Source organism: Notolepis coatsorum (genome assembly GCF_963971535.1).
Source record: "Notolepis coatsorum genome assembly, chromosome: 4".
Taxonomy (NCBI): Eukaryota; Metazoa; Chordata; class Actinopteri; order Aulopiformes; family Paralepididae; genus Notolepis; species Notolepis coatsorum.
This window is the reverse complement of record NC_140168.1, coordinates 11947211-11974997: the sequence shown is the minus strand read 5'-3', so window position 1 is coordinate 11974997 and position 27787 is coordinate 11947211. Positions and strand designations below refer to the sequence as shown.

The following is a 27787-nucleotide window of genomic DNA, read 5'->3' as shown; positions in this document are numbered from 1 at the left end:
TAATCTGTACCTGTGGCTGTGGCTGTGGGGGGGGGGGGGCGACAGTGGCTCAGGATAGAGCAGTCGTCTGGCAATCCGGAGGTTCCCGGTTTGATTCCCCCCCTGCTCCCCCCGGGGCCCAGCTTGTCGAAGTGTCCTTTGAGCAAGACACTTAACCCTTTCACTACCACACTACGGAAGGTTAACCTTTCACTACCACACTACAGAAGGTTAACCCTTTCACTACCACACTACAGAAGGTTAACCTTTCACTACCACACTACAGAAGGTTAACCTTTCACTACCAAACTACAGAAGGTTAACCTTTCACTACCACACTACAGAAGGTTAACCCTTTCACTACCACACTACAGAAGGTTAACCCTTTCACTACCACACTACAGAAGGTTAACCTTTCACTACCACACTACAGAAGGTTAACCCTTTCTGTTACGAGTGCGCTTACTCGACATGGTGATTGGAACCCAGATAGCAGAGTGAATACGAGAGAAAGCTTGAAATGAGCAGATAAGAGACGGCGTGGTGACGATAACAATGTTTTACTCACAAGACAGGATACATGACTGACATACACAGGTAACATTTAGACAATGAACCAGCAAGTCTCTGCTGGTCCAGACACTTAACACTTTCACTGCCACACACGAGGTATCTCGGGTTTCCGATAGTTATGTTGAAAGCCACTCACGAGATTTCTCTGATTTTTTTTTTCTTTTTTAGCGATCTGAAATCATATTGCATCACGCGAGCCTACTCGAGTATACCCGAGCGCCGCCGGCGATCATATGTGGAAAAAAGCGCCCCCTATCGTCTCCCAGATGACATAAGGGATTTTGGAATGGACTCAATGAAAATGGATGGGGAAAAAAATCCGGTACTCCACATTTTCCAGTCCACTGATCCAGCCGGGGTTACCACAGTTCATTCTGGAGCCTCTCAGCCCCGCGGAATCATGTGTACTACTGTATCACGTTGGATCCATACACTTATCGATTTTTTCGAATGGTGATCAGGAATTGGAATATACCAGTTGGATACCATCTGATGTCAGGTAAGGAATCTATGTTATCAGTGTTAGGATTATCAGACTAATTTTGATGAAGATATAGGCTGTTTTGTGAAATGGGCTCTTTCGGTTTCACTGTAAAAGTCCAGGAGGAAATGAACACGGCGATTATCCGTGCGCGGCTCGAATGTGCTTGCGTGCACGTATAATATTGATCATCTAGCGTTTATTTGAAAACTATTCATAAATAGGCAGACGAATATCAACGTTCTGGAATATTCCAGTAAAAGACGATTATCATAGAATGGTCCAGAATGAACTGTTTTTTACCTCAAAACGGGTGCTTTTCTAAATGCTCTGAAACGGAAATGAAGCGATAAAAAACCAATCTGCCTTGACAGCACTGACTGGAAAAGTATTCTTTGATAAGCGACGGGCAGATTAGACACATAACCATAATTTAAAACATAGATGCGTCGCACAGCCTTGCGGCCCAGCGTCAGTTGACGGCGGGTGCGCTGTGGGATTATTTTCACATATGGCGACAAGAATGCCGTTTGGAGGGGTGGATAGAGAGAACGTTGAGGGAGGGGCTTGTTTTGCAGTTCGCACAACCCCACCCTCCGTTCTCAGGTTTGGTGCCGACCCTATTGTCAGGGTCAGAAGCAGTGACAGCCGTGGCCGACGAGATCCAATCTCTGTTGGCGAAGCAGACCGTCGTCGTGGTTCCGAGAGAGGACGCGATGTCAGGCGTCTACTCCCGTTATTTTCTGGTACCCAAGAAAACAGGGGGGGTCAGACCTATACTGGATCTGTCCGCGTTCAATCGGTTGATTGTAGCGAGACCATTCAGAATGTTGACCGTCAAACTCCTTCTGCTTGCTGTCAGGAGGGGAGCCTGGTTCACCTCCATAGACCTGAAGGATGCGTATTTTCACATCCCGATTTTCCTTCCTCACAGGCAGTTCCTACGGTTCCTGTTTCAGGGCGTAGCGTAGGAGTACCAGAGGTTGGCGTTCGGCTATTCTCTGGCTCCCCGCACATTCACCAAGTGCGTGGCGACTGTGCTGGAGCCTCTACGTCGTCGGGGGATACGGGTTCTATTCTATCTCGACGACATTCTACTCCTCAGTCGTTCGGAGGAGGTTGCCAGGTCTCATACCAGGCTGGTGGTGGAATTCCTCACCAGGCTGGGTTTTGCTGTGAATTGGAAGAAGAGTATGCCTCTTCCCAGTCAACAGGTGGAGTACTTGGGCTTGATGTTGAGGTCGAGGCCCATGATTGTAACCCTCTCGGAGCAGCGTCGGGTGTCTATCCTTCGCTCGCTCGGTTTCCGTCTGGGAGGGACGGTCACGGCGCTGCAAGTGATGCGTCTGCTCGGTATGATGGCATCTGCTCACACGGTGGTTCCTCTTGGCCTCCTCTTCATGAGGAGGATACCGAGGTGGTTTTTCTCTATGAGAATAGATCCGGTGAGGGACAAATGGAAACGGTTGACGGTGTGTGGTATTTATATTTTTCACATTTGGTGAGGAAGTGCAACTCAGTTTCAGGCTCACTGAGGGTGCAATGACAGCACAACCTTTGTTCTGCAGGAAGCCAGGTTTTCTCTCTCTCTCTCTCTCTCTCTCTCTCTCTCTCTCTCTCTCTCTCTCTCTCTCTCTCTCTCTCTCTCTCTCTCTCTCTCTCTCTCTCTCTCTCTCTCTCTCTCTCTCTCTCTCTCTCTGTGTTCTCTCTGTGAGTTTGGCTGATTGCAGGATAGGACTCTTGTCCGTCCCCTGTGTCCTAGTGGCGTTGTCTCTGTGTGGGTATGTGGGAAGTGATTACTGGATTGGAACCTGGTTGTGGAGGCACTCCCCGAAACATCCACAGTTGCTGGCCGATCGGCAATCAACGGACTGCTAGCACCCAGCACAAACTGCAAGACGGCGCCAGATTGTATTCTCAGCTAACCCAGTCAGTCGTCGTTCTTTGCTCAAGTTTCAAGTTTCTTTATTAGTTGTGATACAAAAATACAGAATACTTTTATATGAAATGCTTTTTCCTGTTTTGCTCCTGAGAGTGTGCTATAGATAAAAAAATAGATAAAGTATAAAATAGAAAGTCAAAAGTACGTAAACAAGTGTAAACAAAAGTGTTCAATGTACATAATATACAATATACAATGCAGAGTAGAAGAAATTAGTAACTGAGTTACAATACAATATACAGTACAATGCAGAAATGGGATGAGGTACAACGTAGTGCAGTGAGGTATGAGTTGTAGTGCAAATCTCTTTACCAATAAATATAAATATATAATATTTGTAGCCTGTTTATTCCCGTACCTGTCCTGCCGTGTCTCACCCCGCCTGTCCTCCCTTGTCTCTAGTCCACTACCGGGCTCCCCTGCCAGCGTTCATCCTGTATCCCCGTGTATGACCCTCGCTTGTCGGACCACGCTCCACTACCGGGCTCCCCTCCCAGCGTTCATCCTGTATCCCTGTGTATGACCCTCGCTTGTCGGACCACGCTCCACTACCGGGCTCCCCTCCCAGCGTTCATCCTGTATCCCTGTGTATGACCCTCGCTTGTCGGACCACGCTCCACTACCGGGCTCCCCTGCCAGCGTTCATCCTGTATCCCTGTGTATGACCCTCGCTTGTCGGACCACGCTCCACTACCGGGCTCCCCTCCCAGCGTTCATCCTGTATCCCCGTGTATGACCCTCACTTGTCGGACCACGCTCCACTACCGGGCTCCCCTGCCAGCGTTCATCCTGTATCCCCGTGTATGACCCTCGCTTGTCGGACCCCTCTCCACTACCGGGCTCCCCTGCCAGCGTTCATCCTGTATCCCCGTGTATGACCCTCGCTTGTCGGACCACGCTCCACTACCGGGCTCCCCTCCCAGCGTTCATCCTGTATCCCCGTGTATGACCCTCGCTTGTCGGACCACGCTCCACTACCGGGCTCCCCTGCCAGCGTTCATCCTGTATCCCCGTGTATGACCCTCGCTTGTCGGACCACGCTCCACTACCGGGCTCCCCTCCCAGCGTTCATCCTGTATCCCAGTGTATGACCCTCGCTTGTCGGACCACGCTCCACTACCGGGCTCCCCTCCCAGCGTTCATCCTGTATCCCTGTGTATGACCCTCGCTTGTCGGACCACGCTCCACTACCGGGCTCCCCTCCCAGCGTTCATCCTGTATCCCTGTGTATGACCCTCGCTTGTCGGACCACGCTCCACTACCGGGCTCCCCTGCCAGCGTTCATCCTGTATCCCCGTGTATGACCCTCGCTTGTCGGACCACGCTCCACTACCGGGCTCCCCTCCCAGCGTTCATCCTGTATCCCCGTGTATGACCCTCGCTTGTCGGACCACGCTCCACTACCGGGCTCCCCTGCCAGCGTTCATCCTGTATCCCCGTGTATGACCCTCGCTTGTCGGACCACGCTCCACTACCGGGCTCCCCTCCCAGCGTTCATCCTGTATCCCTGCGTATGACCCTCGCTCCTTGGACTATACTAGGGATGTTCGATATTGGCTTTTTTACAGATATCCGATATGTACCGATATTGTCCAACTCTTAATTTCCGATACCGATATCAACCGATACCGATATATGCTGGGTTTTCCCCCCCAAAAAAACGGAATAATTTCAGGTAATTAACATTACATATCTCTTCTCGTGGAATTAACACAATATTCATAATCTCCTGTCCAGGACCCCCAGTCTACCTGCCTGTCTCCTGTCTCCTGCCCAGGACCTCCAGTCTACCTGCCTGTCTCCTGTCTCCTGCCCAGAACCTCCAGTCTACCTGCCTGTCTCCTGTCTCCTGCCCAGGACCTCCAGTCTACCTGCCTGTCTCCTGTCTCCTGCCCAGGACCTCCAGTCTACCTGCCTGTCTCCTGTCTCCTGCCCAGGACCTCCAGTCTACCTGCCTGTCTCCTGTCTCCTGCCCAGAACCTCCAGTCTACCTGCCTGTCTCCTGTCTCCTGCCCAGGACCTCCAGTCTACCTGCCTGTCTCCTGTCTCCTGCCCAGGACCTCCAGTCTACCTGCCTGTCTCCTGTCTCCTGCCCAGGACCTCCAGTCTACCTGCCTGTCTCCTGTCTCCTGTCTCCTGCCCAGGACCTCCAGTCTACCTGCCTGTCTCCTGTCTCCTGTCTCCTGCCCAGGACCTCCAGTCTACCTGCCTGTCTCCTGCCCAGGACCTCCAGTCCACCTGCCTGTCTCCTGCCCAGGACCTTCAGTCTACCTGGCTGCCACTTGCTATATACCACCCTCCACACTGAACATGCAATAAATAATAATAATAATAATAATAATAATAATAATAATAATAATAATAATAATAATAATAATAATAATAATAATAATAATAATAATAATAATAATAATAATAATAATAATAATAATAATAATAATAATAATAATAATAATAATAATAATAATAATAATAATAATAATAATAATAATAATAATAATAATAATAATAATAATAATAATAATAATAATAATAATAATAATAATAATAATAATAATAATAATAATAATAATAATAATAATAATAATAATAATAATAATAATAATAATAATAATAATAATAATAATAATAATAATAATAATAATAATAAATGTTCTTCCTTGCCAACTGCCTCAGCTTGCTTCTCTGACCGGGGTTATAGTTGTCACAACTCTTATGTGTATACTGCCCTGTCAAGGCTAACCGCAGTAACTCGAAAAAAGTCTAAATTGAGTTATGAGTTAAATTGACCTTGTCAATAAATGTTTTCAGATGTTAATGTCGCTCAGTTTTGGAGATATGGGGTTTTAAAAACTGCAGTAACTACAAAATCACACTAACTTCCAAACAGTGAAAAATGGCTTTAAATTGTTTTGACTTGCCATCCAAAATGTGTTATAGGTAGATAGATGATAGTACCCAGATTTAACTTAACCTAGCCATTTTGAAAATGAAATTTAACACCTGAATATATTGGAATGATGATGATCCAAATAAAATGGCTAGGTTAAGTTATGAAAGCTGGAGGGAAAACAACATTGTATTTGAAGTTACTGCACTTTGCCTGTACATTACCTGTGTAATTATTTAAGGAAATCGTGCAGCAGAGTGCAGTATCTGCTTTTTTGGGGTTAATTAAAATAATTACGTCATATTTTTGTATGCCTAAAGATTACTTCATTAATACATGTGGGTACTATCATCTATCTACCTATAACACATTTTGGATGGCAAGTAAAAAAAAACTTTAAAGCCATTTTTTTCAGTTTCACTGTTTGGAAGTTACTGCGGTCTGCCTTGACAGGGCAGTATAGTTCTCCGTATATTGCTTATATTTTCTTTAGATTTAATTTATATAATGATAAAATAGATTAAAGTTGCATCTTAAAAAAAAATTGCATTGTTTCTTTTTCATATTATTGTAAACAAAAATAATGACTATAGTTATTTTGTATACCTTGACATCTTGTGAAGGCTTGTTCCATAGCAGGGCGTGGTGTCTTTTTAAAGGAACACCTCCGCCTGCAAGCTAGCCTAGCTTAGCACAAATGAATGGAAGCGGGTACGGACCACTAGACTCAATTAAAACTCCGGGAGAGGTGTTTTTAGCCAACAGCTAGGCTAACTGGTCGGTATCCCCTTCCATTAATTTGTTCTAAGCTGGGCTAAGCGGGCAGCCGGAGTGCTACAACTCAAACCTGTGATGTCTTCAGGTATAACGCCTGGCGCTCTTCCACAGACTGAATTGGATTGGTGAATTGGGAAAGATGGTAGCCTAAAGGTGACGGCATCATTTCCTATTTCAGAACTCACAACAGTTTGAGTCTCACTTCTCTGGTTTCTGGCTTTTGGAGAGAGTCGCTCATGTTCACAAATATTGATTGAACTAACATATTTTTACATTTACATTTTACATTTAGTCATTTAGCTGATGTTTTCATCCAAAGCGACTTACAAGTTCTGTACAACAGGTCAGAAGGGTACAACTCTGGCAGCTAAGAGTAAGGAAGATTGTTCTCAAACAGTGTTGAACTTCAGTTCTACAGTCTTGAGTGCATAGTAGTATTAGACATATTATTAGCATAGTAGGTAATAATATAGGCGGGGTGGATTCCTTAGTAGCAGAGTTTATTCATTTCTTCATTTCAGATATTGATTGAAGAAGTGTGTTTTTAGTCAACGACGGATTTATGTAACCAAAGCTAAATGCGGCAGCCCTCAATAACTCTCAAACCAAAAGTCAACAGTAAAAGACAGTACAAAGGTTATAGTATTTCTTTTTTTTTTATGTCCTTCTTTAGTTCAAGCCTGAATGCAAGCCTGCGTGGTCTGCCTGTGTGTGTGTGTAAAATAGCATTGTATGAAGAACCCAATTAAAACCGTGCTGCTAATCTCATATTATGCGGAAACAGCGTGTTGTTAGAAAACCTGTTCCGTCCCGGCTGTGCGACCAAATTGAAGGCTTCGTGAAAAACACAGCAGGTCGCCTACAAACACACGTCAGGTATGTAACCCCACTGAGCCCTGGGGCTGCTGCTTGCTTCCGCCGGTTGGGTACGGACAATTATTTCGACTATGATGTCGGGCATTTGATTTATTATTTTTATTATTATTATTATTATTATTATTATTATTATTATATTATTATTATTATTATTATTATTATTATTATTATTATTATTATTATTATTATTATTATTATTATTATTATTATTATTATTATTAATTTTTTTACCCAGGGTACACTAAGAAAAAAAGCTGCAAGAAAACGGTAAATGTCTGGCATCAATGGTTGCCAAATACTTACTGTCAAATTACAGTAAAATCAAATACATTTACAGATCACAACCTTTATTTAATGGTTAATATTTTGATAAAAGGTAATTTACTGTGTTTTTATGCCATTTACACTTAAAGTAGAAAAACACAAGTAATCTGTAAAATAATACAGTGAATTTCCTGTGAAAAAACATTTATTTACCCAGGGTAGGTTCGCTGAGCACACAGTTCCATTCACACCTGGGAGCTGCCCAGACAGTACAACCACAGTCTGACACCGTTCGTTGGCCACTGAGAAACTCCATTGGAGCAGTTGGGGGTTAAGTGTCTTGCTCAAGGGCACTTCAGCGGTTGGTATGGGAGAGAGTTATTCATTCACTTCCCCAGCCCATTTTCAGCCCACGCTCTCTCTCTCTCTCTCTTAAAATCTAGTTGCTTTATTGCCACGACAGGAAACAAATACATTATATACCAGTATATAAGTAATATGATAAACACAATAAACATCAAACAACAATCAAAGAATACAATTAAATAAATTAATACAAAGAATATTATGATTGAGGTCAGGATTGTTCATGTTCTCATTCTTGAGGGATCAAGCTAAATGTAGGGATTATTTAATAAAATGTGGGCAAATATTCTGATATGCTCTCTCTCTCTCTATCTCTCCCTCTCCCCCTCCCCCTCCCCCTCCCTCTCCCCCTCCCCCTTCATATTCTCTGTTTTGCTATTGGTTACCATGGTGACCGCTTGGCATAGCGATGTTTGCACCTTTCCCACCATGTGTCTTTATTAGCCTCCAGAAGCGTGACATTTACAAGCGGAGATGTTATTGCTTCTATATTGGCACAGCCAGGCGCCCCACTATAGTGCTCAGGTGACGTCCATTGTGTGCTAAGGTGCTGAAGGTTCCGGTGTGATCATATATATATATATATATAATACACCCCAGTCTCCATTCTAGAACAGCTCAAATAAACCCACAACTCTTTGGGAATACTATAGCTAACTGAATCAGAATAAAGTGCCCCCCCCCCCCCCCCCCCGTGGGTACTGTGCAGACACAACAAACATGGCCTGTTTCTTTGATTCCTCTGCGCTCTGAAATCAGTCTCGTCTCGACTCTCGCCCATCATCATCAACCTTTATTTTTATTCTCGAAAAGACAATTGAGGTCACCCTTGTGCATTTTCAATGTCGTCGAGACTTTACAGACATTTCAATGCACACACGTTTCTACAATATAACAATGATAAATATGAATCTATATTGTATCAAAGGAACACACACATTGGCAGAATAAAAAGCAATGCATAAATTGCAGACATAAGAATAGGTATAAAAGACTCACACCGCCATGCAACCCTGCGGGCCGCCCACCCAGAACCGTAACTTATATATCTGACTTCTGTAAGTACATCCAGACTTCTGTAACTTAGTTAACCCCTGGAGTTAAACTTGTTTTCTACTGGCTCCAGGGGACCGTGGCCGCCCGGCACCTTTCTCTCTCATCGCCTCTGTTATTGCCAGTGATGATGCTGATGATGATGATGATGATGGCAGAGAGCGTATATAAATGACTCAGCGTCACAAAAAGTCAGATTTCAAATCCGATATCATCTAAACGCGCCAGACGGGCTCAGGCAGAGCATCGTATCACCGAGACGGAGAGAGGAGCGAATCAACATCATTTGGGCTTGAGGCATAAACCCAATATCCTTATATCTGAGTTTCTGGTTTGTTTGATTGATTGATTGATTGATTGATTGAGTGATTGATTGATTGATTGATTGATTGATTGAAAACTTTATTAACAGATTGCAGAATGGGTACAGTACAGTACAGCTAAATACATACAATTGTTAAGGGGATGCAGACCAGAGAGAGACTTCCGTCTTGTTTACATCAGGGTCCCCCATTTTCAATTCATCATAACATGACAGATACGACATCAGATAGACGGTACTGCTACATCTATACATTTATGACATACCAGATTTGCAAATACAGTACTGTTTGTGATACAAAAAGAGTCCAGAAAAGAGAGTATATACATTTGACGTAGAAACTGTACATTGGAGGCGGTTGGGTGGGTGGGGTAGGGGGGGGGGGGGGGGGGGGGGGGGGGGGGGGTAGGAGGGGTGGCCGGACACTGTACAACTGTACAAGCAAAACTGTACATTGGAATATTGACAAAACCATACTTGGTAATTTACTGTACATTGTAGGGGGTTGGGTTAGGACATTTACAGGGGCCAGTTTCGAATTGCAGTCTCCAGTAGGTGTTCTTTGAGAGTGTTTTTGAAAGTGGGTAGTGATTCACATTCCTTTACAGCTTTGGGTAGGGCGTTCCACATTGATGTGGCATAATTGCGAAACGTGTTTAATCCCTTGTTTGAGCCGAATCTGGGTTTAACATGATTTGTGGAGCTCCCTCTGGTGTTGTGATCGTGGTATTCACTGACCTTTGGGAAGTATTTTGACATGTACATGGGTACCTTGGTCGTGTAGTGTATCTTGTAGATCAGGCCCATTGCAAGTTGCTGTACTCTGTCGTCTACTCTAAGCCATCCTAGGTTGTCAAAGTGGGCAGGGGTGAGGTGGGTTCTAGAAGTAAGGTCAAGCAGTAGTCTGACCAGTTTGTTTTGAGATGTTTGTAATTTAGTTTTTAGCGCCTTTGAGGTGCTTTGGCACCATGAGGTGCAAGCATAGTCGTAGTACCCTTGAATGAGTGCTCCTGCCAGAGTCTTCAGGGTGTTCTTGTTTACCAGAGAGGAGATCCGGTACAAGAATCTAGTTTGTTGGTTGACTTTTTTTATTACATTGGATGCCATTTTGTCACAGGAAAGATTTGCCTCTAGGATGGAACCCAGGTTGGTAATTTCTTCTTTCCTTGTGACAATATTGTCACCCACTGTAACTGAGAAGCCGTCGGTCTTGCTGAGTTTGTTATTTGAGACGAAGAGAATGGACTCTGTTTTGCCCATGTGTAATGATAGTTTGTTATCAGCGAGCCATATGCTGTAATGATAGTTTGTTATCAGCGAGCCATATGCAGATTTTGCCTAGTTCCGAGCTGAGGGTTTTTTCAACCTGTAACTTGTTCTTGGCTCTCTCGATTCCCATTTGGCATTATCCCCATTCATCATCATGTGCTTGGCGCATTGTTCAGAACCTTCCCATTGGTTTAGAAGTCAGCGGAATCTCATATAAAACTTGAAGTGAAACAAGAGTCTTTCTCTATCTATCTATTTTTTCTCTACCTCTGTCTCTCTCTCCCTCTCTCTCTCCCTTTCTCTCTCCCTCTATCTACCTCTCTCTCTATCTCCCTCCCTCTCTCTCTACCTCGGCTCTATCTACACCTCTACCTCTACCTCTATCTACCTCCCCCTCCCTCTCCCTCTCTCCCCCTCTCTCTCTCTCTCTCTCTCTCTCTCTCTCTCTCTCTCTCTCTCTCTCTCTCTCTCTCTCTCTCTCTCTCTCTCTACCTCTATCGACTATCTCTCTGCCCCCGGGCAAACGTTTTGTCTGCGTCTCTCACGGGAATAATACCCTGCCTTTACGCGCAGAGAGAGGGTGGCACAGGAGCGCATTTTCCGAGCGAAGGGAGAGCGCAGCAGAGACGGTGAGTTCTTCTCATGGTTATCATCAATGCAACTGTGGTAGATATGTATCGATTCTAAAGTGCATGGCCATCGGCGAATTATAATCAACGTATCGTTGTTTGGGGATAAAAAAAAAAAAGTTAATTATAGGCATCGGCGAATTGTTATTAGTTGAGGTTAAAATACCTCAACTAATAGGCTAAAACATTTGAACTACTACTTTTTAGCACTTGACTTCAATAATAAAATAGTCCAGTCTCCTTGATAATTAGTTGCTTGATTAATGTTCAGTTCAGTATTATTGTGTCCAGTGCTTTTCTTTTTTAAGCCTGTGCGCTGCACAGAATGTAAATAATCGCGGCAAAGATGATGAGTACGCAGAACAATAGTTCTTCCGCAAATTTAGTTTTTTACACTTTTATTTTAAGTTGCTTTTGGAGAGGCATACAGAATGGTTTGAGTTTTTAACCTACTGTATAGGAGCATGCTCCATATCTAGTGTCTCAGTTGTTTGGTTTCCTTTCCTTTCCTTCCTTTCATTGAACCGTTTCCTTCCCTATTTCCTTCCGCTCAGGTTTAATAAATCAGGGATGCGCTCCTCATGGGACGGTGTTGCACGCAGGGCAGCCAAAGTTTTGTGAGCAGAAGCGCGTGCACGCACACACACGGATGTGCACGGCACGCGCGTGCACACAGGAATGCGCTGCACTCGCCAACTCGCTATATAAGTACCCACCTGCCCTGGATACTTTGCATATCAATAGCGCCGATCGTCAGGTGTGTTAAATAGTACGTTCTCAGATACATTCACACAGAACTTGTGAATGAAATGTGTGACATTCCATTCGTAGAGGCAATTAGGCACTGTCTTTAGTCTGTGCGCACGTGAGGGAACAAAAATGCGCATGCGCGGGAGCGCGCGCACGCACCTGGGAGCGCGCGTGCGCGTGGCGTCATTAGCGTGCGTGCAATCAGTGTTGATATGACGAACGCAACACTGTTAAATAATTGAGTCTGTGCGTTCTATAGCGAGTGACCTGACAGAAATAGTCAGCTTAGTTAATAAAAAAAAAAGAAGATAAATCCTATAACCAGCCATGAGCTTGCTTTTTGATGCTGTACTCTGTCTTTGTCCAGTTATCCTATAGAACCACAACCAAACGGTGGCACTCCTGAGGTACCTGGACAGACGGGCGGCATGTGGCTCATAGACAAGCTCCGCGGTTCCGTGGAGAGCGGCGGGACGCAGAAGACCCGCGGCGGCCAGCAGAGGGCGCCAGAGACGACGTGCATCCCCGCGTCCGTCTACATCAACGTCAACGTCCTGACCCCGGACAAGATCCCCGACTTCTTCATCCCCCCGAAGCTGATCTGCTGCCCCCCGGAGCCCGAGTCCCTCACGCCGGAGGCCAGGCCGCGCTCCTCTCACCACGCCGGCCTGCGCCCCTCCGCCTCCGACCACGTCATCTGCAGCCAGAGCCCCAGGGCCCGGGGGGGCAAGAGCCCGCGCAGCCCGCGCCTCTTCGCCCGCCTGCCCACCGCCACCACCACCGCCGCCCGCAGCCTGATGAAGTCGGCCAACCGCCACATCATCCAGATCGAGAGCGCCGACGAGCCGGCGCCGGGCCCCGCGGAGAGGGGGGGGGGTGGCGGCAACAGCAGCAAGGCCTCGGAGGTCAACACCAACGCCGACCCCCAGTCGCAGACGGCCATGTCCCTGCCCTACGTGCCCAAGGCCCAGACCTCCTACGGCTTCTCCACGCTGGTGGAGTCGCCCCACACCCGCCGCAAGGAGAGCCTGTTCCACAGCGACCCCGGCAGCCCGCTCACCTCCCCCGGCGCCCAGAGGCGCCCCCAGGGGGGGGGGGGCACCACGACGACGACGACGCACCTGGCCCCCGCCGACCCCAACCCCTACCGCTACTTCAGCGGGGGGGAGAGCGACACCTGCTCCTCGGCAGAGTCCTCCCCCTTTACCTCCCCCCTCCTCACCCGCTCCGCCTCCCTCCTCCGCTCCATCACCAAGGAGACACAGGCTAAGGTGAGGACGTTTTTCTGTTTTTTGTTGTTGTTGTTGTTGTTGTTGTTGTTGTTGTTGTTGTTGCTGATGATTAGATTAGATTAGATTCGATTCATATGTATTGGATTATTAGATTATATATTGCATATTGCATATATATTTAGCATTTAGCATTTATTTTTTTATTATTATTATTATTATTATTATTATTATTATTATTATTATTATTTGTTTTATGTTAGATTCGATTTAGATGATTAGATTACATATTATATTTATTGTAGGGCAAATAATAACTGAGAGGGGCATACATAATTTGGATTATTAGATTATATATTGCATATATTTAGCATTTTAGGATTTAGCATAACAATATATTTATCATAGGGCAAATAAAACTGAGAGGGCACACATACCCTCATCTCGCACCTTGTTGCCCATATGCACATGTCCAGAGTTAATTATTATTGTATATTGTTTACACTGCCTTTTTATTCGATTTCAATATATATTTTTTTTACTTCTCCACTGTACTATATTTCTGTGACCTGCAGCCCACCTGTATGTCTTCTACTACCTGTAGCTCCCCTCCCCGCCTCCCCCAGACTGCTATATGATACCGAATTTCCCCCAAGGGGATCAATAAAGGAATATCTTATCCTATCTTATCTTATTGTCATCATACAGCACAAGTACAGTACAACAGAAAAGAGGTTTGGCGGGCGGTTAGGTGGCGTAGCGGAGATTGCGTTCGTCACCAACCCCGAAGCTGTGAGCTGGATTCGAACAGCTGTGAGCTGGATTCGCCTGTTCGAGTCCAGCTCACAGCTCCGGGGTTGTCACCAGCTTGGCTGGCCGTTCACACTAATACAATTGGCAGTATTAGAGGGTGGGAGAAGCTGGCGGGGTGGGTCCGGGTCGTTGTAAACAGCGACGCCTACAGTTCGGTCGGGGCGCCTGCTAAGCGCGGATAGGACCTGAGTGGGATAGTGTGATCCTTCCACACGCTACGCCCTCTCGGGGAGGATCCGCGCTGCCAGGTGAAAAGAAGCGGTTGATTGGCTGGACGTGTGTCGGAGGAAGCACGTGATAGCCTCCACTCTCCCAGATGATCTGACTGTGGGGGGTAAGTGCGCAGCGACCAGGAAGGGATTGGGAATTGGCATAACGACTAACATTGGGATGGGAGAAAATCAGAGGAAAATGGAGGGGGGAAAAGATAATAAAAAAAAAAAAAAAGAGGTTTGGCATCCAACCAGAGTGCAGATGTAGCAGTAAAGTGCCACAGCGATATACAATGTATACATTGTGATTAAACTGGGTACAAAATATACAAATTAGTACTACTACCGAGTACAGCGCTAATCAGATGTATGTACAGAGTTGTATAATAAATAATAAAGACAGTATGACTACTACTGGCCAGCAGCGTAACTAATAAGAGTAGGATATGTACAGATATCGATATAGTAAGTAAAGGACTATGTGCAGGTAAGTACAGACAGGTGAGGAGGATAGGTATACATGCGGTGAGAATAAATATATATATATATATGTATACTGTATGTTGTATATACAGTATTATTGTACATGCTATCATACAAAGCTATGGGTTATGTGCAGGTGTACAAGCTCATATATAGAGGGGTTCTGTGCAGGTATATTCAGACAAATATGGGTGGATATAAATGATGATATTGTTGTTTTTAGAGGATAAAATCCTGAATATTCACGAGGTCGCCCTCCCTCCCTCCCTCCCTCCCTCCCTCCCTCCCTCCCTCCCTCCCTCCCTCCCTCCCTCCCTCCCGCTTCCAGATGTCCCGCGCCAAGCGCTCCCTGGCGCGCCACAGCTCCCTCTCCACGGACGAGTGCAGCTCGGCCGACAACAGCCCCGGCGTGCAGCGCCGCCGCTTCCGCTGCCCCCCCTCCCCGGCGTTCCGTTCCAAGGGGGGCGCAGGAGGGCCGGAGCTACAGCAGCGCGAGCACACCGTCAACCTCCACAAGGGGGGCACCCTGCGACTGAGCACCCACTACGACGGCGAGGCGGCCCGCCTGCGGGTGCGCGTGCTGGCGGCGGAGGAGCTGTACGACCGGCAGACGGACGTGAAGAGCATCAACTGCTGCGTGGCGCTCTACCTGAACCCCGGCAAGCAGCAGAAGCAGCGGAGCACCATCATCAAGAACAGCCGGAACCCCGTGTTCAACGAGGACTTCTTCTTCGACGCGCTGCCCCGGGCGCAGGTGAAGAGCCTGGCGCTGAAGATGAAGGTGGTGAACAAAGGGACCAGCCTGAAGAGGGACGTGCTGCTGGGAGAGAGGGAGGTGCTCCTCAGCGAGCTGCTCCCGGGCTTCTAACCCCCCCCCCCCCCCCAACCCCCCCACACATGGGCCCCCCATGTCTGTCGGCGGGGAACAGTTGTGCATCATCTGGAGTGTGAGAACAGGGTGGAAAGGGGAACCCAACCTGATGGTCAATACTAGTCACTGACACCCTTTATTTCTGTGGAGTCTTTTGTCCCCTGTTCATTTAGGACATCTATTTTTTTTTCAAATCAAATCAAAATTTATTTGTAAGGCCCGCGACAACACACGTTAATGTCCCCATGGGGCCGGACACGTCTTCTTTAAACAAGTCAAGAAGAAACATCACAATAAATCAAGAACAAAACACAGTGAAGTCCAAAAAAATTCAAAATAAATAAACTAAATGAATGCAACACTCCCAGACATACCCCACGCGAAGGTAAGGCAAAAACTCACTAAAAACCTAGCAATAGGAAAAAATGCACCACAGGCGATGTGGAGGAGAGAAACATTAGAAGGGCCGTTCAATGGGGGGGGGGGGGGGGGGATCTCCCTTCTTAGATGTCGGTGATGGTAGTGTTGCAATAAAACAGGCGAAACAGTTGGTAAGCATGCACACATACGTGTAATGAAAGACAAATAAGTGCATGCGATAGCACGTCAATAGGTTATAAAAGGAGAAATTGGTTTAAATAGAAAATGTCCATTTTTTGCAACTTATTGTTGGCAGATACAGTATGTCACACATTTCACTCTCACACACACACACACACACACACCACGATAACCTCTCTGCATGATATCTGTTCTTATGCCTCCCTCCGGGGTGCCCTGCTGTACCTGTGCCTGTCTGTTCATCCCGCTTCGCACATCTGACGCTAGTAAACATCCGGAAGGAGAGAGAGAGAGAGAGAGAGCATGTCGACGGAGGAAAGGAACCGCGTCTCGTCGTGCGTCATCATCACATAATGCATCATGGACGGTTAGCTCACTCTGGCTTCCACTCAGCGTTCAATTAAACACAGTTTGACACGAGTCAGGCGGGCCGGCGTGACATCAATGGCGGTTGATTCTTTCCCCACAGTTGCGGGGGCTTGACAAATGCATCTCCTGTATTATTAGACCGTACCACTAGTAGGGCTGAGCCCAAACGTTCGAACCTTCGTTTGTTACGTTGGCATTCGAATTCTTAAATCAACATTCAAATTTTAAATCTTTAATACATTTTTTTCTTTTCTTTTTTTTTCTTCTTATTATTTCTTCTATTCATTCTGTTTAAACCAATGGGTTTTTTCTCCACAGTTGCAGATACAGATTAGGCTACACTAATATTATAGTATTAAAAGAAACTGATGAGTTATATTCATTAAAGAAAGTTGATTTAATTGATTTAGTTGGGCTGAGGCTTCTCCCTGGGCTGGGGCTGGGGCTGGAAAGTTGATTTAATCAAAATAAAAAAGACAAATTTAATCAGATTAATCACTTTATTCAAATTGAGGATTTAGTTTGAGGATATTAAAAAATATATATATATATTATTAAAAAAAAAAAGAATTTGAATAAAAAAAAAGAATTAAAAACGAAGGTTCGAAAGTCCGTTCGAAAAACCCAGACGAAGTTCGAATCCCAAAAACAGGCTTCAGGGAAACAGCCTTAACCACTAGCATAACAATGTGAAAGATAGCCTGACTTTGTCCCCCCTCTTGGAGCTGGGGTCCCTGACTGTCGTCCCCCCCCTCTTGGAGCTGTGGTCCCCTGACTGGGGCCCCCCCTCTTGGAGCTGTGGTCCCCTGACTGTGGTTCCCTGACTGTGGTCCCCCCCCCCCCCCCCTCTTGGAGCTGCGGTCCCCTGACTGTGGTCCCCCATCTTGGAGCTGCGGTCCCCTGACTGTGGTCCCCCCTCTTGGAGCTGCGGTCCCCTGACTGTGGTCCCCCCTCTTGGGCCTGTGGTCCCCTGACTGTGGTCCCCCCTCTTGGAGCTGTGGTCCCCTGACTGTGGTCCCCCCTCTTGGAGCTGCGGTCCCCTGACTGTGGTCCCCCCTCTTGGAGCTGCGGTCCCCTGACTGTGCCCCCCCCCCCCTATTGGAGCTGCGGTCCCCTGAATGCGGTCCCCTGACTGTGGTCCCCTGACTGTGCCCCCCCCCCCTCTTGGAGCTGTGGGCCCCTGACTGTGGTCCCCCCCCCTCTTGGAACTGTAGTCCTCTGACTGTGGTCCCCCCTCTTGAGTATAGAGCTGGGGTCCCTGACTGTGTCCCCTCCTCTGCAGGTGTTGCTTTCCTCCCCCGGGTGTAACGACCCCAGGCCCAGCCCTTTGTGGGCCTGTTATGATAAAGACACTTGAGTGCGCCATGAGACCACTGACAGGAGGTAGGAAATGTCCAATGTCTTTATCATAACAGGCCCACAAAGGGCTGGGCCCGGGGTCGTTACACCGGGGGGATCATTGTGATGTGGCCGACTAGCATGTACGTTGTGATGCGTGACAATTCAGTTGAATCCCCCCTCGTCATCCTCGACAGTATATTTTTGTAACAATGATTCAGTGTTTTACATGTGAGTTTTTTTGCATGTATATTACATGTCTATTTTTAATGGATCATTCTGAATTTCTATTTTGAAATGTGTATTCATGGTGGGTGATGGATGTAATGTGTATACGATTGATGGTCATGTAATACATTGTTAAAAAAAAATAAAAACATTAAAAATGTTGAGCTCTCACTGTTTCTTTTCTTCAGCGCTGATAGGCTACTACAGGTTAGAATTTTGCTACAGTGTTTCAGATTCCGATTCCTTTATTGTCACTTATTTCAGTACTTTACAGCAAGAACAGTGAAATTCTATTTATTGTGGTCCTCGACCCGTAGCAGCTTAATAATAAGATAGATTCTTAATCATAAAATAAGATAAACATACAATAAATGTAGCATAGAATAAGATGACTAAAATAAAGATTACTATATAGAGTTCTAAAAGTGTGCAGTGCAGATAAAATAAGATAAAAATACAATAAATTGAGCATAAAATTAAATATGCTATTCCTCTTGTAGACAACTCCAAACATGGGCATTTCCCCCTCTAAATCCACACGAACATGTTTAACACTTTCACTACAAAGGGTTAACGTGTTCACTACCACACTATAGAAGGTTAACCCTTTCACTGACACACTACAGGTGGTTAACCTGTGTATAGTGTGGTAGTGAAAACGTTAACTCTTTGCAGTGTGGTAGTGAAAGGGTGAACTCTTTGTAGTGTGGCAGTGAAAGAGTTAATCCTTTGTAGTGTGGCAGTGAAAGGGTTAACCCGTTGTAGTGTGGTAGTGAAAAGGTTAATCCCTTTGTAGTGTGGCAGTGAAAGGGTTAACCCTCAAGAGGTGGAGAGAAAGGCTTTTTTTTTGCCCTGAGGGAATAATACAAACACACTCTCACTCTCACTCTCACTCTCACACACACACACACACACACACACACACACACACACACACACACACACACACACACACACACACACACACACACACACACACACACACACACACACACACACACACACACACACACACACACACACACACACACACAAGCGCATCCCCTTGACAATTGTGTGTATTGAGCCGTACTGTATTGTACCCATTCTGCAATCTGTTAAATAAAGTTTTCATTCATTCATTCATTCATTCATTCATTCATTCATTCATTCATTCATTCATTCATCCATCCATCCATCCATCCACTCACACACACACACACACACACACACACACACACACACACACACACACACACACACACACACGCGCGCACGCACACACACACACACACACACACACACACACACACACACACACACACACACACACACGCACACACACACGCACACACACACGCACACACCATGGTAATCTCTCTGCATGATATCTGTTCTTATGGCGCCCTCTACTGTCGACGTATCGGTACTGCAGCGTCCTTTACCTTCAAGAGACCATTATTACAGCATTTCACAGTGGAAACATTTTATTTGTGCTCTTTATCATCTCTGCCACTTTGGTGTTAATGTTGGGAATCTAAACTTTGATCTGTTTATTGTTTATTGTTTATTTAAAACGGATCCCCATTAGCTGCGGCAGCTAGTCTTCCCGGGGTCCAACAACATACATACCACAAGATAATATACACCGATAGAACACAAGAAAAGCATATACAGTATCACAAAGAAAATAAATCATAGAATAAAAATAAATATAAAACAGGAGATGAAAAAACAAGAAATTAAATCCAGTTAGAACAAAATAAAACAATTTACCGGGGTGTGCATGTATTCAAGCTGTGCTGAAGACGAAAATTGTACTGTGTGTGTGAGAGTGTAAATCGTGTGTTTAAGATTTCTTAAACTGTGGTGAAACCAAACACATTATGGGAGCATTGTAAGTAGTGTGTGGACTCTATTTAGTATCTATTTATTATTTATTCTGTCCGTCGGTGCTGCACCCGACACAGCTGGATGTGCATGCTTCTTCTCCATTTGTCATTCCTGAAAAATAAATCTCCAATTATTTTTAAGTTCATCTTAAAGGGGAACTCCACTTTTTTTGGAAATTAGCTTATTTAACATCTTCCCTGGAGTTAGACAAGAAGATACATACCTTTTTTGTCTCTGTGCGTGCATTTTAGCTTTGGGAATAGACGCTCCGTTAGCATAGCTTAGCTTCATCACTGGAAATGAGGCAGGACAGTAGCCTGTAGCAGTAGTCTGACATTGACCAAACTTGATATGCATGACCTTGGTGGGCTCTAGGTCAACTCCTGAAAAGGGGGTCAATGTCAGACCTTGCAATCAAAAGTTAGGGGCGCACTGAAATTATGGCAAGGGTTATTAGCCCCCTAACTTTTGATTGCAAAGTCTGACATTGACCCCCTTTTCAGGAGTTGACCTAGAGCCCACCAAGGTCATGCATATCAAGTTTGGTCAATGTCAGACCTTGCAATACACTGTAAGGCACTGTAAGGCTACTGTCCTGCCTCACTTCCAGTGATGAAGCTAAGCTATGCTAACGGAGCGTCTATTCCCAAAGCTAAAATGCACGCACAGAGACAAAAAAGGTATGTATCTTCTTGTCTAACTCCAGGGAAGATGTTAAATAAGCTAATTTCCAAAAAAAAGTGGAGTTCCCCTTTAAGTAGCCGATACAGTAAATATCATGAAATTATGCTATGTTTTGTGGCAAGGAGTCACCAGAACACCTATATAGTGTGTGAATAGATAAGCTGCTAATATCCTTTACAGTAAGGAAAGAAGAATGTTATAAATCATAGGCGTAGCTTTAGGGGGGGGGGTTGCAGGGGACATGTCCCCCTCAATATTGAGAAGAGGTAAATGTGTGTCCCTCAGAAAATATAGTGTTGTGGAAATGTGTATACGGGGGTGGAGGTAGGAAAGGGGTTAGTCTTGACTAGTTTAATATAGGTCAACTAGCAGGGCTCAAAGACACTAGGGCGACAGTCTGGCTGATGTTCTTAAAACAACCTCAAGTATAGGACAGATAGACATTTCAAGTAAATCACATCTTGTTCTTTTCTTTTTTAATCTTGACTCCAGCTTTGTCTCAGGACGATAAACCTTTAGACTTATCTTCTGTTTTTATTCTCTCTTCTATGTTAAATCTATGTGTCATCTTAATGTACGTCATGTCATATCTGATAATATGTTACGTCATCATATCTGTCATGTCGGGGCAGGGCTGGGAAGGTATTATCTGGGGGAACGGGGGGTTGGGGGGTCAGAGGGTTTTTCTTCAAACTGTGGTGACCGTCTACTGATCCATAGCTTTTGCTGTTAAAACTTCTTTTCTTAAATAAATTACCTACTTGTTAAAATTGGAAATATCGTCTCCTGCTGTGTTAAACAACCATCAGCCACAACAATAGCTAATAAAGACAAGCCCCTCCCCAAAAGAGGTGAAACAAATAAATAAGGAAGACCTATAAGAGTAGCCTAATCTTTAAATTAAAGATGTGATTTCTTGTGATTTTGTCTGTCAAGATTTGTTGTTGATATTCAAGATTCAAGATTCAAGAGGTTTATTCATCACATACATACACAAGACATATAGTGAAATGAAGGTGGCCATGCCCGATATGTACATGATTCTGGGGAGAAAAACATGTGTGAGATGTTTTTGAATGTGCCGAACCAATACAGGAGAATACATATTTAAATACAGAACGCCTGAGAGCCTTACGGCATTATATTCCATTATATTTGTGTACCTGAATGTTGTCTTTTCCTTTACATAAATAAAGACATTTCCACCATGAATTGATGCAGAAAAGGCACAAATTGGTGCATAAAGGTACACCAGAATGAAGGAAATTAAGTGTATGACACTCAAAATTCACTGGGGGGAGGACCACCAGACCCCCCCCCACGATTAAAGTGTCCTCCTCTCCCCAATCGTAACACAAAACCTATGCCTTTGTTATAAATACTAGATCCACAAAGAGTGGATTGCACGGAGCAAGTTGCACTCTTACTTACAATTCATTATGAATTGAAAATGGGGGACCCTGATGTAAACAAGACGAAAGTCTTTCTCTGGTCTGCATCCCCTTAACAATTGTGTGTATTGAGCCGTACTGTATTGTACCCATTCTGCAATCTGTTAATAACATTTTCATTCAATCAATCACCGTGCAGATTGATTGATTGAATAAAAATGTTATTAACAGATTGCAGAATGGGTACAATACAGTACGGCTCAATACACACAATTGTTAAGGGGATGCAGACCAGAGAATAATAAATAAATGAATGATGGCATTGCATACCCTCATCTTGCACCTTGTTGCCCATATTATGCACATGTCCAGAGTTAATTATATTGTTATATTGTTTACACTGCCTTTTTATTCTATTTTTATTTTTTACTTCTCCACTGTACTATAATTCTATGACCTGTGATTATTACACCTGGGTAAAACGGAATCCGTTCTCTTTGGATCAAATAGCAAACTCAGCAAGGCCAACGGCTTCTCTGTTACAGTGGGAAAGATGACATTACCTACCTGGGTTCCATCCTAGAGGCAAATCTTTCCTGTGACAAAATGGCATCCAATGTAATAAAAAAAGTCAACCAACGAACAAGATGCTTGTACAGGATCTCCTCTCTGGTAAACAAGAATACCTTGAAGACTGTAACAGGAGCACTCATTCAAGGGTTCTACGACTATGCTTGCACCTCATGGTACCAAAGCACCTCAAAGGTCTGAAAAACAGTGGTGAATCTCGCCTAGGGCGCCAAATGAGCTAGGTCCTCCCCTGAAGATACCCATGTACCTGTCGAAATACTTCCCAAAGGTCAGTGAAGTCCATGACCACAACACCAGAGGGAGTTCCACAAATCATGTTAAACCCAGATTCGGCTCAAACAAGGGACTAAACACGTTTCGCAATTATGCCACAACAATGTGAAACGCCCTACCCACAGCCGTAAAGGAATGTGAATCCCTACCCTCCTTCAAAACCGCTCTCAAAGAGCACCTACGGGTGGCTGAAATTAGAAACTGGCCCCGGTAAATGTCAAAATCCCCAAATGAAAGTTTTCAATCAATCAATCAATCAATCAATCAATAATCAATCAATCAATCAATCAATCAATCAATCAATCAATCAATCAATCAATCAATCAATGTGTCTGCAGGTCAGGCTTAAAGTTAAACAATGTGATCATCAACATCAAATAAAGTAGAACATGTAAACACAGAATGTTGTCATGTTTTAATAACCTGTAAAAAAGAAAAGAAGAAAAAACGAATGCTCCCATAATCTGTGTTTGGATAGTTAAGTGTTGACTGATGAGATAACTCGCTGTGACATAAATACTGCTTATAGGCGTGTAGTAAGTGCATAGCTTTTAGGTCTGCCTATTTTTTCAAAACAATTTCCTATATACCAATGCATAGGTTTTCTTGAACCCTTTCACGCTACCAAATGGTTAACCCTTTCACTGTGACAAGACAGACAGTTAACCCTTTCACAAACACACTACAGAAGGTTAACCCTTTCACTACCACACTACAGACGGTTATATTATCGTACTTGGCCATCGCGTCCCGCTCTTAAGCCTATCGAGATATACCTCATCTCATGTACCTATTGTACTCCATCAATGAAAAAAACAAGTACACCCACACCTGCCGGGTCCCGCCCCTATGGAGGCGTAGCCTTATAAGACAGTAGGCATGGTCACCAAACACTCTTCCTCTATTTTCGTTTCCATCATAACGGTCGCAGTGCACCTTATGTAAACTAGTTGTTATGAAAAGATTATGAGAAATTGCGTAATGTTGAAAGTTACCGGAGGTTTGCTTACCCCTGGAATCTTCGGGCATGTTTCAGCGACACGTCGGGCCTATGTTGATGTTTCCTCGTCTGATGGCAGCAGACCAAGGATCAGTGTGCAAGGTTTGGCTATCGGGCCAGCTTGTACACAGGTAGGCACTGTGTCATCAGAGGCATTGATGTTAGTGTTAGTAATGCTGGTTTGTTTTGTTACACAACCATGTTGTGTGTCGGCGCCAGGGGTGGGATGGTTTGGTGAACAGTTCACTGCAGTGGACGGGTTCCAAACAATCCTGGAAGCGTGCTGATAAACAGCTAATGCTAACGCTACATGCTAATGCTATATGCTAACACTACTGCTACGCTGTTCTAATGTCTCCGCCGTGGGATTTTGCTGCTTTTCCCTCCTCTTGCCCGGTTCATCAATGAAGGTCAGTTGGTAGCTAATGTGGGGGTTTTGCTGAGTCCTATTTTACCCTTTTTACGGGTAAATGGGTTGTCAACAGGGTGTGCCATGACTAGGTAGGCCTAGCCAGGTAGCGTTAAACCTGTGCCCCGGCGGGGCTTTGAACGGGGTTTCCACCCGGAAGCCGATGCTTGAGGCTCGGCGGGTGGCAGTAGATCTATACTACTGCAGGACGGGACTTAGCGGCGGCCCGTGTTGTGGCTCAGCTGACTGTTTTCTGTCCATAGTAGCGTTGAACACTATGCTATAGTAGTGTAGTGGGCTACTGTTTTGTTCTGTCTCTCCGCTACGAGAATGTCTGTCTATGCTACAGCTTTCTCTCCTCTCAACCATTCCTGCTGACGGTCAATAGGTGTCTATTGGGGGAGTAGTGCGGGGGGGGGGCTTTGTTTACCTTTTGGGTAAATGGGCTAAGCTAGGGCTGGTGTGCTGTTGTGAATATTATGAATGAATGCGGGACTGGTTCTCTCTGGTCCGCCTCCCCTTAACGTTGTGTATATGGGCTTGCTCATTCTACAGTATTTGTGGTGTTAGTTCTTTTATTCATTTAACCCCTTCATGGTGCACACCACAGTGGAGGTTGCTGTTTGCAACCACCAATGGTGCTCCGTGTTAACATCAGTCCTTTGCTTTTGACATATTGAAACAGTGCCCCGCCCGGCCGACGCCATGAGGTGGGTCGGCCTGGCGAGTGGCTGGTGGGCTGCTAAAGCCTGTACCACCATGGTATGGAATTGGCAGCGATTAGTAACTGTGTTCGAATTGCTGTTTTTTCTATAAAAAAAATGGTGTCTGGTGGCGGGGCCTTGAGGGCCAGCCGACGTTGACACATCGGAGGTTGTTCACGTTATTAGCTTTGACCTAGCCGCAAGCTATAACCGCTCAGGGTTCCCCTCTCCGCAGGGGATTTTGGTCTTCTGCTGGAGCGCGGGCGGTATTGTCCTAGGCCCCACACCGCGCAGCCAGAAGAAGAGAGAGCACGGCCTCGTCAGCGGCGATGACGAGGCCCTCGACAGGCGGCCATGTTTCCCCGCCAGAGGTATCCTGGGCGTTGAATCGACAGGTGTCCACAAGGCCGACAGCCTTGGCGGCCGAGGGATCGGCCATGTTGGATGGGCTCGGCTTGAACAACAAGCCGTCGCCGTCCTGCCGCGAGCAGCCCGCTCTCCGATCACTCCCTCCCCCAACACCAGCGGAAAAAGGGGGCTCTGATTGTTTCCTTTGGCTGCGGGCCGCGTGCCTTCGTTGAAGCGCGGGTGGCCCCACTTTTCATGGGGACAGGGGCTGACACCCAGTTGATGGCTGAGCCTGGGTCTGTCCGTGAGAATGTTGTGCTGTCAAGCGGCTCCCACATCATAAGCTGTGTTGGGTGAGCCTGGTGTTACGTCTGTCAACTATAAGTGTTGTCAGCAGGGGGGCTCGAAACCTTTTGAGGCACACAGTGCGGGCTTCCCCGGCCTCGCCTTCGCCAGGCCAGGTATCATGTTGGTACCTCCCACTTCCGCGAGATCGGCAGTGGTCTGAAATGAAGAGGTGCGCGTGATTTAGGTGGTAGTAATATCACTGCAGGGCTACGGTGTGTAGGAACCCATGGGGTCCTCACGCCTTGCATGTCCGGCTGCAGAACAACTCCTCAGCATGTTCTGGAGGGGTGTTCAGTGGGGGGGCTTTTGTCACCTAGATTGATGTCAGCTTCCCCCGTATCAAACCGGCCCTTTCTGTCAGGGTCCCCCCTTGGGTGCGATTGCCTCGTGGGTAGTGTCAGGTTCCGACCCGACTCCACGGAACGCTCTGCTCGCAAGGGTCCAGGGTTGGCTACGCACAGCGGGTGGGACCGGGCCAACTATCTACAGTTCCTGGCGGACCTGCGCCACATGGCGGCGGGTGCGTTGGGAGTGTCATCACATATGACTACGGCAGTACCATATGTCGAGGTGGATGGAGAGAACGGGGGACTTGTGTTTACACAACCCCACCCGTTTTCGGGTTTGGTACAGACCCTATTGTCAGGGTCACCAGCAGTGACAGCTCTGGTCAACGAGATCCAATCTCTGTGGACGAAGCAAGCCATCGTTGTGGCGTTCTCCTCCCGGTGTTCTCTGGTGCCTGAGAAATCGGGAGGGGGGGGGGTGTCAGACCCATGCTGGACCTGTCCCATGGGAAGGTTCAGCATTTTTTGGATATTCTCCTACCTGTTGAACACTGTCAGGTGGGGGTCTGGTTCTCCTCCATAGACCTGTAGGATGCGTTTTCGCATCTCCGATCTTCCATCCTAGGGCTTACCTACGCTTCCTTTGCAGGGTTAGCGTATGAGTACCAGAGGCTGCCGTTAGATTTTCTCTGGCTCCCCGCATCTTCACCAAGTGCGTGGAGGCCGCACTGGGGCCTCTGCGTCGTAAGGGGTTACGAAGTGTATTCTGCCCTGACGACGTTCTGGTCCTTCGCGGTCAAGGTGGATCGTCGGGTCTCGTACCAGGCAGGTCCCTACCAGCCTGGGGTTTGCTGTAGACTGGAAGTAGAGTACTCCTCTTCCCAGTCAACGGTTGGAGTGCTATGGGCATCCCTCTCAGAGCGTGTTGTCGACACGCTCGGTAGGTTCCGTCCTAGGACGGTTATGGCGCTGTTTCACGTCACGTTTTTCACCGACGCCTCCCTCGCTGGTGACGCGTCGGGCCAACGCAGTAGGGGGCAGCTGGCAAACCATGCTGCCCGGTCTGCGCTACGTTCAATGTGTTGGTATTGAAAGCCGTCCTTCTGGTCCTCAAACGGTGTTGATCAGGACGGACAATACGACGTCAGTGTCGTATATCGACAGACAGGGAGGAGTACGCTCCCCCCGTCTGCACCAGGCGGCGGGCGGCTGGCTATGGGCGTCCCCCATCTGCGCGGCCTGAGGGCTCCCCACATCCCCGGCAGGGTGAATGTGGGTACAGGTGTACTGTCGCGGGGCGGTCCTCATCCTGATGGGTGGGGATTACGTCCGGACATAGCCAGGCAGGTCTGAAACCGATGCCATGCCGCCTGGGATTCTTCCCCATACATCTGTTAGGTCAGTTGTTGGGACGGGTACGTTGAGGGGCGCAGGTTCTTGATCCTGATGGTGATACCATCCGGAATGCGCATGCTCCCTCCACTGTCGCGCTTTACGCGGGCAGATGGCGTATGTTCCAAGTGTGGTGTAAGGCGGGGGGCCGGGACCCAGTCTCCTGCCCCCTGGATGCTGTCCTTAGTTACCTCCAGTCTCTCCTTGATAGAC

At 46.4% G+C, this 27787-nt stretch overlaps 1 protein-coding gene across 1 annotated transcript; it reads left to right on the top strand.

The window, feature by feature from the left end:
- Positions 1–12599: 12599 nt before the first annotated feature.
- LOC311227298 (C2 calcium-dependent domain-containing protein 4C-like) lies at positions 12600–15776 on the top strand (the record flags this gene model as incomplete). The annotated part of the gene is made up of 2 exons (XM_084312899.1): positions 12600–13442; positions 15237–15776. 2 exons carry the CDS (start codon positions 12600–12602, stop codon positions 15774–15776), a joined length of 1383 nt encoding a protein of 460 aa, XP_084169025.1.
- Positions 15777–27787: the final 12011 nt, after the last annotated feature.